This window comes from Astyanax mexicanus, chromosome 22 (genome assembly GCF_023375975.1).
Source record: "Astyanax mexicanus isolate ESR-SI-001 chromosome 22, AstMex3_surface, whole genome shotgun sequence".
Taxonomy (NCBI): Eukaryota; Metazoa; Chordata; class Actinopteri; order Characiformes; family Acestrorhamphidae; genus Astyanax; species Astyanax mexicanus.
In genome coordinates, this window is record NC_064429.1 from 24,612,585 (window position 1) to 24,629,714 (window position 17,130).

The window sequence follows — 17,130 nt, forward strand, 5'->3', positions numbered from 1 at the left end:
ATTTTTGCATCAGGAGTGACGGCATAAAGTTATCCAAAAGCAGTGTGTAAGACTGGTGGAGGAGAACATGCCAAGATGCATGAAAACTGTAATTAAAAAACAGGATTATTACACCAATATTGATTTCTGAATTCTTAAAACTTTATTAATATGAACTTGTTTTGTTTGCATTATTTGAGGTCTGAAAGTTCTGCATCTTTATTGTTATTTCAGCCATTTCTCATTTTCAGCAAACAAAATTTTTATTTGGAATTGTGAGAAATGTTCTTCGTAGTTTATAGAACGAAACAGGAATGTTCATTTTACTCAAACATATACCTATAAATCGGAGAAACTAAAGTGAAAATTGTTTAAATCAGAATTTGTTACACACATTTCTAAGTATAAAATACAAACTATAATTCATAAGTAAAAGAAAAGTTGGAATATATTGACATGATAATGGAGCACAACATTACATGTAAACTAATAAATAAATCAATACAACAAATTTTGAAATACTCTGATATATTAATATTTTCTTACACCCCTAAATTATAACATATTGTAAGTAAAATGCTACAAAAGGCCACAAATATTTAATTTAAAAATGTAAAAGTCCATTTCTTGAGTTTTAGCCTCAGATTCAGTGATACAAGATGAACTATTTCAAAAGTAACTCAAGTACCACAGCACAAGAAGCCGAAAAGCAGATTTTATCCAAGATATCCATGAATTATTGATACGATGGAAATGTGAGGCTCATTTTGATGACACTTCTTTCGCCCAGTGAAGAAGAAGAAGAAGAAGAAAAAAAAGTAACAGTGGCTCAGTGGAACACTGCTCACTGCTCACGACTTGAAGTTAGCTTATAATTTGAAGAGAAAATATGTATGCAGTCTTCCCACTGCTCTGGCATTCACACAGCTGAGGGCCTGTGTGTGTGTGTGTGTGTGTGTGTGTATATGCCGGGAGAGGCCTTCAGGCACAGTACTGTATGCGGGGAAGGGTAAATGATGCTCAGAGTGTGTTTGTTTGTATACGTGTGTTTTTGTGTGTGAAGCTCTGGGACTGCCACAGAAATATTCGGTGGGCTGGTGGTGGCTAGCAACAGTCTGTTTATAGAATCCACCACCCAAAATCTAAAGGTCTCACCAGGGGGGAGATTCCAGTTGTCTAAACCCTGACCCTGCCTCTCTCTTTTTTTTCCTCTCTCTCTTTCTCAGTCTCTCTCTCTTTCACACTTACACACACACACACACACATACTGGCAAGCTAAATCCCCCCGAGTGCAATTCTCACCAGCAGTCAGACAGTTCACGCCAGGTCAAAACATGGCTATCTACTTAGCATCCAAAGAGCCTCTTCTACGCTTCTACAGATACAGATACCATATTCACAATAGTGCACCACACACAGCCTTAGCCAATGCTAATTCACAGGCTTGATAGATACGGCTTTATTAGAGAGCAGTGGCAGCGTCCCGTCCATTGCCCTCGAGTGGGAGGAACACATGCAGTGGCAAGTTGCCTGGGCAGTGTGTGTGCTTGTGTCTATGTATGTGTGTCTATGTGGGTCTGTATGTATGTGTGTGTGTGTGTGTGTGTGTGTGTGTGTGTGGAAAGGGGGGTGGGGGTGTTAGGCTGGACAGACACAGAGGGACAGCTGGTCTTTCAGCGGTAGTAAATCATAGACACACAGCCCTCAGTAAACCCCCTCCACCCCACACAAATCCCCCTCTCTCTCTCTCTCTCTCTCTTTCTGCCTCTCTCTCTCTCTTTTGCTCTGTTAGATATGGTTAAAGGGTTAAAGGAAAGGAGACTTGAAGAGAGAGACATATAGACAGAGAGAGAGAGAGAGAGAGAGAGAGAGAGAAAGAAAAAAGAAAAGAAAAGAAAAAAAAAAGCAACAGAAAACACCCCTTCCAGCTCAATAGTCCAAAAACACAAAGCCAGGCACCGCTAACTGCCAGGCAGGAAGGAGAACAAGCAGACAGCTGCCTTCATCTAGGCCTAAAAAACCACAACAAGAAAACACAGTAACAATATCAGCTCAAAAGGAAGGAAATCCAGCTCCCTGTCATGCTACAATCAGATAAACTCACAGATCTGCTGTCAGAGCAAAGAAACCAAATTCCCATTTATTCCCAGTCATTCTTGTTGTTTTCACTTTTTGACTCATCATAATAAAAAAACTCATCTTCTTTGATTTTACCACATTCAAAACCTCTGGAATATAATAAGAGGAAGATAAACTGCTTGAATTTCTGCACCAGGAATGACAAAGTTATCCAAAAGCAGTGTGTAAGACCGGTGGAGGAGAACATGCCGAACATCTGAAATCTTTACCAATAAAGATTTTTCTGAAAGCTCTGCATTTTTTGTTTGTTATTTCAGCCATTTCTCACAAGCAAAACCAGAGAAGTGGTCTCCTGTTTTTTGTTGGTTTTTTTTAACCAGAGCTTTATGTCCAAATGTTTGTGGGTACCCTTTCTAATGAATCCATTTCACTACTTGTGGTTGTACCCACTGCTGACACAGATGTGCAAATGCACAAACACAGCTTGACTAGTGTCTATGTTCCCTGGAATGGTGGTGCTCCATCTAATACTTTCTAGATGAGTTGGGAAGTCGATTTAATCAGTAATGCTCTTGTTGCTGAATGCAATCAAGTCCTCACATCAATGCTTAAAAAAAATCTATTAAAAAGCTTGTATTAGCCTTCCTGAGACAGTACAGCCAGCTACTCCAACAAAAGCAGATTAAATACTTTGGTATAATGTATCTTGATTTTGGAAGAAATAATGCATGAGCAGGTGTCCCAGGCCTTTTGCCCATATACATAGTGACTGTATGAGTAATGTTAATGCAAATATTTACCAGAAATGTACATATAAATGTTCTGGCTTGGAATCTGTTAGTGTTCAATTTAGTACCACACTAAGCTAAATAGTCAGTTGTTCTAAAATCATTCATATTACATAATAACATTCTATTAGTGGAACTTGATGTAGGCTGATGCTAACTGGTAAATGTTAGCTTTTGCAGCTTACTAACTAAAGAAATTCAGCAATAAATCACCGGGGCAAGTCTATGCACACATCCAGCCCACTGTTTTGCTCCTGCACGCTAACTCTCCTCCACATAAAGGTCACTTTTATTTGACCCCACAACTGCCTACAATTTCCTCCCCAAGTCACCAGCGCTGCTCCCTCCAAGACAAATAGCTTGTTATAAATACCCGGCGCATCCAGAGCCCGTGGGAGTCCCCTATCGACTCGGGCGAATTCATTGTCTAGTCGCTATACCGGACCAGCTCTTAATGATTACGCTGCGTTTATTAAAGGACGGCTGTATGGGAGCAGCGAGAGGGAGCAGCGCTTCAAGAGCAGGGGTTGTGCGACGGAGAGATAAGCGGGTGGCTGGACGCCATCAGGACGCAAAACACGGCTGGCCTGGAAGGGCAGCGGGCCTTGGACCCACTTAAAAAGGGGGCTTGCTTATCGCACCTTGCACACTTTTTAAAATGGATTTCAAATTTGGCTCCTGCTGATGAGCAGGTCGATGAACATGTAAGGAGGGGGAAAAAAATGCAGACCCCCGACTTGACAGGCGCTGAAGCCGACAATGGCGATAAATGGGGAAAATATGAGATACAAGTGTGGGCTCAATATTTCTCCAGCTGTAATTACTGTTGACTGTATATTGCTGGCAAACTATGGTGCGGACGACGCACAGGCCAGGAGAAAATATGATGCATGTGTCAGGCGGACTGGTCCGTGGCAGTAGATCACTCCAGTCAGCTATGCATTGCGGAATGAAGGCCAGACTTTTGGCGGGTTGACTGAGCGTGAGCTTGAGTACACACACACACACACACACATACATCATACACACATCGCACACACATACAGTGAGTGGAGAGGCTGTAACCCTGAGTGATGAGGCTCTGTGTGAGTGCCTGCATGTGTGTATGTGTGTGTGTGATTTTTTTTTAGATGTGTGTGGATGTCGAGGCGCTGAAGTGATACATATTGAACAGTGCAAGAAGAGTGTGTCACGGGGGGTTTAACCTCTGGTTCAATATGCCAGAGTGCTCACACAGACACACACACACACCCCATCCCCCTCAACTCAATCCTAGTGTACCCGTCAAATCCAGACAAGCTACAAAACACATGGCTATCAATCACCATCAATCACCAATCACACATACAGTTACTATCATAAAAATAACTTGTTTATCTATTCTATATTCTGTATATATCACATTTGTTCTATTAATATGAATCTAGCAGTTGTTCTTTATATTGTGTCCAAATTTCATGATGAATGGACCAATAGAAAGGCTGCAATGCTCCAATACATTCTGAATAGCTTCCTTAGTCTTCCTCTGGAGCTGTAACACTAATGGAGCTAGCACATAATGGGAGTCCTTAAATAACCCTTTAAATTAGCATCATGCTAATGATATTCATCACATTCTTCCCTTAATTCCTGTTGAGAGGTTACATAATCACTGTCTGATTAAAAAAATAGTCAGCTAGGAGAGTGGCATGGGAACCAATCAAATTCAGCATAAAACATTTATAGTTGCTGAAAGCTTGCATCTCCATTTCTATTTTTCTTTTTTTTTTTACATTATTTGAATATGGAGGATGTTATTTTTTCTATTCTAAAAGAAAGACTAAAAGTTACTAAATAAATTACTTAATAAATAATTTTTAAACCGACTTCCAGTGAAAATACTCTTTGTTAGCTTTTAGCTCTAATAGCAAGTCCATATTTAGCATTTAGCATCACTTTCTTCCCTTAAACCTTGTTTGAGTTTTTTTTAACAGAGCGTATTTTTAGCACTATAAAATCCTTTCATTTTCCCAAAAATTGTCAGTGTGCATTATGTATGAATTTTACTAGTTAGGTTGTAAGGAGCAGTAAAGCCATTCAGGAGTTTCTGTTTAGTTCTCCAGCACCGGGGCTGGAGTAGCATTAGCATTAGCCGCTAACCGTACTCGCTATTTCCCCGTTCAGAGGGGAGTATTATCTGCCTGTAGCCTGCTGTTAACCCCGAATAGCACTGCTGGAGCGGTTAGCCGCTAATGCTAATGCTTCATCTGTAATCTAAGCTTACTGTAAATAAAAGAAAGCTCTTTACTCACCAAAAAAAAAAATCAGGAGAGAAATCTGTGTAGATTCACAGCCAGCAATCGTTTGACTTTAAAGGAAAGTACTTTTTTACAGTTTTGTTTACTTAGCTTAGCTTTACTTAACTTGGTTAGCTCCATCACCACCCAGCAGCGAGACCTGCTGAATTAGAAGTTTCTTGTATTGTCTCTTAAAATGCGCCTTATAATCCAGTGTGCCTTATGTATGAAAATAGACCATAAAATAGATGTTTACTGATCTGCAGGTTGTTCTTTACATTGTTTCGAAACCTTATGATGAATGGACTAATTGAAATGCTACAAAAATATGTGGAATATATATATATATATATATATATATATATATATATATATATATATATATATATATATATATAGGTGAAGATTTTTCTTTTCTTGTAAAGTTATCATTTTATAGATACAAAGGCTAGTGCATGGTACATATTTACCACATAACAAAAGGATGTTGCAAGCAATTGGTTACAAAACATGAGCAGCTAAAGTGGCTAGCACGTCTATCAGCATACAGCTTTGGGTTTCTCACTTTTCTTTTTGTTTCATTTCCTTTTTCAGTTCAAAAGCGAGTCTCTCTAATGAGAATCCAAACACAGATGTGAGCGTTGAGAAAATAATCACGCTCGACTGGGCAAAATCAGTGGAATCGTTTGACGTACAGCAGTGTTGTCTGATACTGACGGCGGGTTCTCTGAAAAATATTTTTCCGTGCACAAAGGCTTGGCGGCGAAGTCAAGTCCTTCCCTTAATTACCTGCTATTGTATCACACGTCTCCTGCCCATCCCCCGCCACAGTGGGGTCCCATTTTAACCAGGCTCCCCATATGCCCAGGCTCACTTGTTGGCCTTTCCTCTTTGCCACCATCTGGCATATTAGTTCAGCCAAAATGAAAAAAAGAAATATAGAGAGAGAGGGAAAAGAGAGAGAGAGAGAGAGGCAGACAGACACAATGAGACAAGAGAGCTAGCCCATCTGCTCCCTGCCAGACTCCCCAATCATTACTTCACAAAAGCAACGTTTAACCCAATACACAAATCCGCTTCTTTAACCTGCTTCTCTCTACTACCTTCACCCTGGGTAGAGCGTGCCCTTTGTGCTGATCTAGGAATACTGTTTTCCTTCCAAATCTTAACTGAATGCTGAAGCCAAAGATACTAGCTAACAGCTAAAGCTAAAAACACAGGGATGCTAGCTTCAGCCAATTAGCCACCTTTAGGGGAATAAGAGGCTAATCCCTGCTAGCATTAATATAGCTTTAACAGTATTTTAGCATTAATTGGTACTCACCTCAGGACATATATCAGGATATACACCTCAAATTACTTGATTAACTGTTCTTTTTTACACTTTTCCCTGAAACATTTATAAAAGTTCGGTAGAAGAATATTAATAGAAGCTAACAGGCCTCTAATTAGAATCATGCTAGCCACCTGTAATTGCCACAAGCTTGCCTCACTCCTTGCTTATATGAGTTGTTAGCTACATAAACTTAAATATATTTGCTTATTTACACTTCTAACACATATACATACATCCCGACAAATCCATGTACAAAATGACAGTGTCAGGCTAGCTGGTGTTTTTGTTTTTAGCCATTTAGCTGAAAGCCTATTCATTTAACCAAGTGCAGTTTGAACGGTGTTAACTGGTCTATGCTACGTGTTAGCTAACTACATTAGCCTCACAGCTTTACCTCAAACATTGAATAAGTAAACTAAACAACACCAAACACCATGTCTAGACATATCATAAGACATTAAATTTGAGTAAAACTATTTTTTGGCCACAAAATACTTCCTTTAACCTCAACCTCCTCCAATTAAACAGTCCATTAGTTAAAGACCACATGGTGTGAACGATGCTAAGTGATGACTGTATGAAGACTTATGCTATTTGTTTGCTACATTCGCTTTTTAGCTTCACCTCAAACACTAAAGAAGCAAACTTCAGAACACCAAACCCAATTACCTAGACATATTGGCATATCAAATCTAATAACAGTTTTTAAACCATAGCCAATGCTGGGTTAATTGATGTATATAAATATTCCTGCTACTTGTTAACCTCATTAGCTTTGTAGCTTCACCTCAAACACTAAAGGAGCAAATTTTACAACACTGTATCTAGACATTTTGACTTATCAAATCTAAGGTAAAATCTTTTTGGCTACCAAATCATTATTTTAATGCTAACTGATGAATGTAAAGGCTACTACTACTTGCTAGCTAGATTAGCTTTGTAACGTTACCTTAAACACTACAGAAGAACAACAAACGTCACTGAAACCAAACAACGAACATCATGTCTAGCCATTTTGATTTATTAAATCTGAGGAAAAAGGACCATTTAAAATTCCATTAAAAGATATAAACAATGCTGCTGAGTGATGTATGTAAAACCTTGTGCTACTTGTTAGCGAAATTATTAGCTTTGTAACTATACCGCTCTAAATAAACTCTAAATAAACATGTCTAGACATATCGATTTATCAAATCTGAAGTAAAAAATTGTCTTGGCCCAATCAATGCTTTAACCTCAACCTTCACCACTAACCCCTGCCTCAGGTAACGAGCTGGACTGTGCTTGAAAGTGACCCACCCACTCGGCCTTGTTGGAAATGCCTTGGTAGTGTGGAGGCTGTAGGCCGAGCTGCCGGAACCTTCCCCTCGCTCTCCCCTGACAAACACACATCACTGAACACGGGCAGTCTGGCGGAAACGGCTGACAATCAAAGCGCTGTCGTCAAACACGGAGCAGAGCCGGGGCAAAGATCTCCCCTGTCTGCCTCTCACAGCACGCACACACACACGCACGCACGCGCACACACACATCGATCTGGTTTCTATCCGACTTGTCATCGCAATGAACCCTCTAGTGTTAAACCACAGGGGTGATACTGGAGACAAATACAGGATACACTTCAAGACTAGTGAGTCTCAACGGACATCCGCATACACTTTTTATTAACCTGATCTGAGAGTCTAATTCTAAATAGCCTTGTCTTTTCTTTTAAAGCATTTGTCAATAATGTCATTGTAGCATCATTATCCAAAAGCCACATTCATTTTTCCCCCAAACCCTGGACCTGGGCAGTTTGGGTGATTTGAGTGGATGGGTGGCCGCTGAATATTTCTCCTCAGCTTTCGGAGTAAAGGGGGGAAAAAAATACAGCTACCATTTGTGCAAGCCTGCAGACAGCTAATGGAAATGACAAACAGTGCACACCCGACCTCTGCATATTCAGACACTCTAATTGCACATCCAGGCGCAGGGGCTTTTCAAAAGCCGGAGAGGAGAGTGGAGCTCTATTCCTGGCCAGGCGGTCACAGGGCACCATTGTGTGGGCGAAGAACATTTCTGTCACATTACGCTCGTTTTCCAACCCACCCTGACGTACCGCAACACTCATGCGACCGCCGGTGGGAGGAACACAGTTAATCTGTGTAAAACAAACCAAGCTAATTCATCAAAGTAACAGGTTATGTTTTAATGGCTGATGGTGATGCTGATTAAATTCAATATCTTAGAATCATTTTCATGTATGACAAATATCGTTAGTCATAATAATAGGGTGAGCATTAATAAAGCCATGATTTGTGACAGCTGCTACAGCAAAATCACAAAACCCTTACACAACATTTTTGACCGGTTATATTTACACCACTTAAATTTACATCCCAACAGATCAAAAAAGAAAAGGTACTTTGAGAGTACTGTATATGTATGCATAGTTAAAAATGTTAAAAAGGCTCAAATCTAGCTTTAGGCTGACCAGAGGAAGTGAGAAAAACTGGCTAACCCAGTGGACCACACACAATCGCCTAGGCTACCGTTCATTCACATTACAAGCATTATTAAATTAATCCATTTTGATTTTTTGTTCAGATCAGATTCATCTATCTTGAATGTTCACTTTCGTAGACAATAGGTTAACATTATGATAGTAGTTTATGCAGGCCACCCTTTATTGTTTGGCCACGCTGCCAGTGTTGGGTCGAATTTTTACCTCTTCCAGAACTTAAATCCGCTTTAAGCAATGTTCTAATGATTCTGAGATAGGAATTAAAAACAACAACAGCTCTAAACATGCATATACAGGCAAACAGACACAAATAATCTGATCTAACTGCCGAAAAAATCAGATGCACACAGTACACAAGAAAATGACTAAAACTCGATCAAATGAAAATATCTGATGTGACACGTCCATACAGTAATAATACACCCAATAATGTGAACGCAGCCTTAGGTAGCTAACTGCACACTACTCTGAAAGGAAGACACAGAAAAACACCTAGAGGACACAAAGAGCACAGCAGCATGGTCTGATAAGGCTAAGCTAGGCTATGCTACACAATGCTATTCTATCCATAGTTATGCAAAGCAGCCATTCTGAGAAAAACAGGTTTTGTAAAACTGCATCTGAGCACTTTTCAGCCCAAACAGAGTCAATAACTTACTATTACTACATTAAAAACAAGTCAACTACTCAATAAATGCATTCCATTCCAGCCTAACAGTGTTTTTAATTCATTGTGTTCAACAAGGTTATGTAGTTCCGCTTAAGATTTTTTTTTTTTTTTATCTTTCAACAGCTTTTAGAACCAAAGCAAAATATATGTAGATGTAGATATGTAAACCAGGCAATATATACGATACAGGCGATATATATGTTGTCCAGCTCTAGCTGGCGGTGTGATTTCATTAGCGATAGGACGGAAAGGGGGCTTTTCCGGGGAGCAGCTGTCACAGGCCGAGCGGGCTGAGGTAAGCCCTATTCTCAGCGAGCCCTGACTGGTTTCAATTACGCACTAACCCCTGACCCCACGCAGCTTGTAACTGAGAGATGAGAGGAGGTGGCAGGCCTGACGCTTAAAGCCCCCCCCCCCTCCCAAAAAAACAGAAAAGACTCACTCACTTTCAAATGGCGCGCTTTTGAAATGAGGAGATCTGCTTTGCTGTCCGTTAGAAGGGCAAATGGGCCTTCATCTGTGTAGTGGGACTGTGTGTGTGTGTGTGTGTGTGTGTGTGTGTAGGGGGGGCTGGGGCCTGGCTTTTCTTCCCTCCTTTTGGAGCACTTTTCTATAGATATGGCCATCCTTTAGAGGGTGGCGTGGGGCCACCTCCTCTGTTCCTCCTTCTGCCCTTTTTGACCTTCTGTCTGTGGTCAATGTGGAGATTGCCAGAAAGAGACAGCTGCACTTCAGGCTTCCCGCCTCCAGCCCCTGTTGCTGCTGGAGCTTTTCTCTTTCTTTCTCCCTCTCTGTCTTTCTTTCTCCTTCTATTCCTTACTCCCTTGTCTCTTCTTTCTGTTTTGATCACTCATTTTGACTCATTTGAGTGTATCCAAGGCCTCTAAATTGCCTTAATAGTTTTTCTGACTGCTATATTTCTATGGTCTACTTCCATTAAAGCTTCAATACATAAGTCTTGGGGATTTAGCGACCTCTCTGGTGAGAGTGTGTAACTGCAGAAAGCAGCCAGTAAAGTACTTCTGAAACGTAAACTCTGGACTTTGGTGCAGCCTTGTGTATCAGCAGCACAGCAGTTGCACAGGTAACCAGCACAAGGTAAAAGAAAACTAACTGGAAAACCTACCAGACCAGAAGAAATATATTGAAGAAACATATTAAGCTTTGCAGGGATGGTCACTGAAGCAGACTGATGTCATTTTCTTCCTTTCTCACTCTATATATGACTGCTATCAATTGAAAATACATAATCTCAAGCACTGCTGCTTTAAGATAAATTATTGTGAATTATTCCATATACCATTTCCAAAGATTTGCGGCCATTTAACATTCCTCGCTCTAGAAGAGGCAATCAATTTGCTGCTCGCACTGCTAGCAAAGGAGGCTTAGCATGCTAGATGCAAAGGTATCTTTGATAGGGTGATCTGTGCAAGCGAAGTAGCCACAACAAGCTGAAAATAAATCTTAAAAGATTTTATGCATTACTGAGCTAAACACTGTAAGATGATAAAGTGTTTGTCAGACTTAACCAATTATTATATGTTTTTAGTATTTTGGTATCTCTCCATTAAAAAAAATGAGAGGCTGGTCATAACTGGCACTGCAAAAATGATCTCCAAGTAAACAGACTTGTCTATAGGACTTGGGTAGAAATTATTGTGACTGGTGACTTCTGGCTAGAATTGTCCATGAGAACAGACAAGCAATACTGACAGAAACCTTATCCACATTCAATGCAAGAGATCCACACACACGTCCTACAGGTCAGTGTAGCATTCATTAGCTTTCATGGGACAACAGTGACAAATGTCATGGGACACAATACAAATGTTTAAGCCCTATACCATATCTATCCACTCTATACTATATCCAAACCAGTGTACCGTTGCCCAGGCCAAAAGGGAAAAATTATAGCCATAGCCAGTGTTTCTTCTCCCCGAAGAACTGCTCAATTCTTGTTCAAGCTGTTCCTGATCAAAAAACAAAAAGCTGATGAAAAGAGCCTGATGGAAACAAGACCGATTGTGCAAGAAAGCATGAAACATAGCATAAATCTGCATCAAACAGCGCATTTTCACGAGCACAAAGAGCATTTGTAGAAACAATGCAACATCGGAGGGCATTTCAATGCCAGAGATTCCTCAGTGTTGTTGAATACAGAGAAAAAACAGGCAATCAATTTCATCTTGTGGTGCGCCTGCTGAAAGATGCTGATGCTGGCAGTTCAGCTTTGATTCAGTAAGCATGCATTTTCTCCCTAATTATGGTCAAATTACAGGCTCCAGCTCTGGGAGAACCAGCCACTCCTCCCCTTCTCTCCCAGAATCCTCCACTTTTGTCGTTTTACTGCCATGAAGTTGGCAAGGAAGAGCAAGGAAAGGCAACAACACGTACGTTTTGGAAAATTGCAGGAGCACGCTACGTTGCACTAAATTGGGATTTTGGCTGTAAACATAATTGAGGCTGAAGTTATCTGTGCACCACATGCCAGCTGCTGTAATATAGTTTTAAAAATAAAGGTGCTTCAAATGGTTCAGTGAGGGATGCTGTAAAATAACTATTTTTGGTTTCATAAAGAACTATAATAGTAATAGATATCTGAAAAACCTAAGTATAAGATGAATTGGACCAAATCCTGCTACACAGGTTGCCATCTATGTATGATGGGAACAGTTTGGTAAAGGAGTAGATGAATATGCTGAGTTTACCGGGCTGTGTCAGTGAAATACCACCAAGAGTGAAACTGTCTAATTTTTTATTAAAAATATATACTTATTAGACACAGAGATATCTGCTGTTAAAACATCCAGCATCCTGTTTTTGAAGTATTAATAAATATTCATACTTTAACATTATAGATTGATGGATCATCATATGAAGATAGGCCAAAAATACAAAATTGACTTTTGATGAAAACAAGTGCATTATCTCTGGCATCCTTCAATAAACTATCTGAAGACCCTTTTTGTTTCTATATGTGTGGTCAAATTTGGAGAAACCACTGATTTTAATAGCTGTGTTACATTTTTCATCCTATTCTAAAACCCCATACCAGAATACATACAGCTCAGGGAAAAAAAAAAAAACTTAAATCTGATGAGTTTCTTTGATTTTACCAAATTGAAAACCTCTGAAATATAATCAAGAGGAAGATGTATGATCACAAGCCATCAAACCAAGCCGAACTGCTTGAATTTTTGCAGCAGGAGTGGCATAAAGTTATCCAAAAGCAGTGTGTAAGACTGGTGGAGAACATGCCAAGACGCATTAAAACTGTGATTAAAAATTGTTTAGTTATTCCAGAAAATACTGATAATATATTCTGAACTCCTAAAACTTTATGAATAATTAATTTTCTTTGCATTATTTGAGGTCTGAAAGCTCTGCATCTTTTTTGTCATTTCAACCATTTCTCATTTTCTGCAAATAAATGCTGTAAATGACAATTTTTGGGGGGAATTTGGGAGAAATGTTGTCCGTAGTTTATAGAATAAAACAACAATACCAATAATAAATAGCAAAATCAAAGAAACTGATTCAGAAACTGAAGTGGTCTATACATTTTTTCCAGAGCTGTAGATCACATATTACTATAGAGGTATATTACTGTGCCATGAGTCACATTTCGTTGCCATGTTTTTTTAAAAACAAAATAAAATAAAATAAAAAAACATTTCAGTACATCATGAATATTTCAAAACGCCAAAATCTCCTGAAAAAAGCCCAAGCGCAGCAAGACACTTGATCCACATGTAAGTCGATGAACTCATTGAGTCTAAATGCCACAAAAGGTTAATGGCAGACTTGCGTTGCACCACAGCATGCCCCGGACACCCTTCATTTGACATGCAGCCGGCTGAACAGTTACAGACAGGACTGACAGCCAGCAGAATACAATTGTCTAGCCTTGGCAACGAGCCACACGTTCCAGCTTTCTGTAATGAGTTCAACCACCGCAGAGGGCCAGACACAAAGGAGGCAGGTAGAACAAGAGGTAAAGGCAGGGCTTTGCGTTCGACGTCGAGAACAAAACGGGAGAGTGAGATTAAAACACAAAAGAAACAGGTTGTTTCTGTTTACTGTAATACTGTGGGTTTATTACAAACAACAGGGATCTCAAACTGTGATGTGTCAAATCCCTGTCAAATTCTAATTCTTACTTCAAGTGTTAACTAACAGGTTCTAAAGCTAATGCTAACGCTTAGAGAATTAGCCGAGTAGGCTTAGTGATATGATAATGAACGGGGTGTAAACATTGTAATTTTTTTTTTTGTAATTTTCACAAGCCAAAATTTCATTACAGTATTTTTCGCACTATAAGGTGCACTTAAAATTCGTTAAATTTTCCCAAAAAATCATCAGTGTGCCTTTGAATCCAGTGTGTCTTATGTATGAATTCTACCAGTCAGGTTGTAAGGAGCAGCAATTTCAGGAGTTTCAGTTTAGCTCTCCAGCACTGGGACTAGAGCAGCATTAGCATTAGCAGCTAACCACTGTTTCCCATTCAGAGGTGAGTATTATCGCTCTGTAGCCTGCTTCTAACCTCAACCCGCACTGCTGGAGCAGAATTAGCTTTACCCACTAACCAGCAAAGCGCTAGCTTTTTACCTGTTTATAGGTGAGTATTATTGACCTGTAGCCTGCTGCTAACCCCAACTAGCACTGCTGGAGCAGCATTAGCATTACCTGCTAACCACGCTAGCTCTTTCACCATTCAGAGGGAAGTATATCAGACTGTAGTCTGCGTGTTAACCACGTTAAAACAAGCTACGTGGGACGAAACGCTAGCTAATATCAATCTGGCTTACCTAAATAGGAAAAACCATGAATAAGCAAGTGTCCCAAAACCTTTGGGTATACTGGGTTTTTTAAGAACATATTGTAAAAGAATCCAGTATGGTACACTCACCCTCTTTCTGGGAGGCCCTCTCTCTTCCTCCTTCTCCTTCTCCTTCCCTCCTTTGCCGCTCTTGGCATGTCTGTTGTTCTTCGACTCCCCAGGCTGTTTGATGGTGATGCGGATCTCGGGGGGACAGATGTAGTTCTCCAGGTTCTTGGGGGGCTTCTTGGCCCGCTTGGTGGTTTGGATCTTCAGTTTCAAGCTGCCCTCAGAGAAGCTGGCCTCCTTGATGGAGAATTCCTGCTCCTCCAGCCCGTCATTCTGCACCCATTTTTCGCTGTCGGCGTTGGAGGTGACGTCCACGTCCTTCCCCAGGCCCAGGTCCTCCTCCTCCTCATGTTCCTGCTGCTCCCCGGGCAGGTCCAGACCCTTCACAGGGCCGGCCAAAAGGCCCACCTCGGTGAGGTCGGCCTGGTTGATGGTGGTGACGGTGGAGTAGAACTCCTCGTTGCCCTTGGACTGCACGGGGCGAGTGAGGTCCCTTTGATCCATCAACGATTCCAAGGCTCAGGTTCAACACAGAGGAACCGGGAAGGAGCCGAGGAGGACGAAGGGGGGCACCAGTCACAGTGGCTCGTGTTCAGTCAGACAGGGACTCGATGGCTCTTGATTCTATTGCTTCCTGAATCGTACGAATCTCGCAAAGGTGCAGATTTCCTGGAGTGAAACTGGAATAAAGAGAAAAATAGCACAGGTGAGATGATTAGACAGATTCTACATTTATTAATATCAAGTTTTAGTTGCAAGAACAAACATAACATACTGATTTGGTTACGTTTTATTTTTACATTCTTTTCTGTAGGAACCATTAACCAAAATTTATTAAAAAATTTAACTAAATAATATGTTCATAGAACTGTAGAAGTGCATTCACATGTTGTTCAAAACCCAGGCAAATGAGTCTATTTTGGATATTTTATTATATATTTATCCTATTTTTGGACCTTTTCTACATTGTTATCAGTGTATAAAAATGATGTGTAGAATCACAAATCATGATAAATCTCACAGTTTAGTGTAGATCAGATCACATATTTTTAGTCAAAATTTGGCTTTATTTCATCGACTCAACAAAAAAATACAAATGTGAGATAGTAGTTTTAGCTTTTAGCTTGAAAGTATTTTGTTTTACTGGCTTGTTTGTGTTACTGAATCTTAACAAACTCTGTTTGCTTAACTATATTAGTGACACTGTCCACTTTCACACAGAAGGTATAAGTGGTTCAATTCTGATTTATTTTTGCATTCGTGTGGCAGTGTGAACACACTGAATCTGACACTTCCAAATAGGGCCACTTTCATATGTAGTGTTGAAATCTGATTCATGGCTACATGACTCTGAACAGTCTGAACAGAAAATATGATAGTGTGAACAGCCTAAAATAAACATCCGGGGAAAAAAAAATCACTTTTTATGCCCCTGTTGCCAGCTGTGCGAACAAATCCATAAATTGACAGGGGTTGTCTGTTCATTTGTACTGTAGTGATTTTCACTTAAAAAACTTTGAGCCTGTTTGTTCACAGTGTTGTCTCATGGCTCTCATACATGTTCTATTCACATGCTCTGCTGATTTGACTGACAGCGGCTGAGTCTGTATGTTTTCACTGCAGCTCTGTGTTGAGATTAAGTAAACTGTTACTCTAAAATGTTACACCGGTAATAAAACTGTACTCCGCGCCGTTACAGTTAGCCATGTGTATGCTTTACTAATGATCCATGATCTGTTACATTCATAACCTTGATGTATAAGCAGTAATAAGTCAATAAGCATGTTGGCATGTATAGTAAGTGTAGGTGCCAAAAGAACAAATTCTGTTTTTGATAATAGACAGTGTTTTATGTTTCATGGCATTTTTATGCCTCTGATCCACATTTTTGTCCATGTTCTCTGAATCACAGAAAGCCTAAGATTGTACAAACTATGTCATTTATGCAAATAATGCAGGTACATTTAGTTTATTATTTAATTATGAAGTTATATAAATGAAATACACTGCAAAACATCAATCTGGAAACTAAAGATTGATGTTATCAAACCTAGAACTCCATAAATCTGTAACCGTTCAGACGTATAGGTGTAAAAAATGCTGTAGAATCACTGTATAATCAGTCCACATTAACCAAGCAGCGTCAGCCGTGCTAATAAGACGAATGCCCCTGCGTTTACCTCCTGATTAATCAGAACAGCGCTTCAGGCGTCCACCTCTGAGGAGAATGATTGGAGCGGTCACACCGCCGGCTCCGGGCTACCTCCCAGACACCATAATTACATCACTGACCAGCTCATTTGCTTTGGTGGTCAGCTGAGTAACCCCAGTCCTGGTGTGAAAGTGAACAAATGAGACCTCCAGCCCAGTGATAAACACTTCTCAGACATCAGACAGACCACAACCTGCGCAGTCACAGACCTGGAAAAGCCCAATTAGGCTCCAGCACAACACCTCCGCTGCCGGCTGCTTAGCATCAAAAGAGAAGCATGAATGAACTCAGCTCAGTTCCTTTGGCCCAATTAGAACAGCAGTGAAGGGAGGGATACAATGAGGCAGGCAGGGGCTGCTGGGTACTAAACAGACGGACAGACGGAGGACTGAGCGTTAT

General features: G+C 40.3%; 1 protein-coding gene across 1 annotated transcript in view; it reads right to left on the bottom strand.

The window, feature by feature from the left end:
* Positions 1 to 17,130, bottom strand: part of setbp1 (SET binding protein 1) — a 77,811-nt gene that overhangs the window by 44,901 nt on the left and 15,780 nt on the right. Inside the window, exon 2 of the mRNA XM_007243948.4 lies at positions 14,541 to 15,199. Coding sequence (XP_007244010.3) covers positions 14,541 to 15,023 — 483 coding nt within the window. The 5' untranslated portion in view covers positions 15,024 to 15,199. The remainder of the gene's footprint in view (positions 1 to 14,540; positions 15,200 to 17,130) is intronic.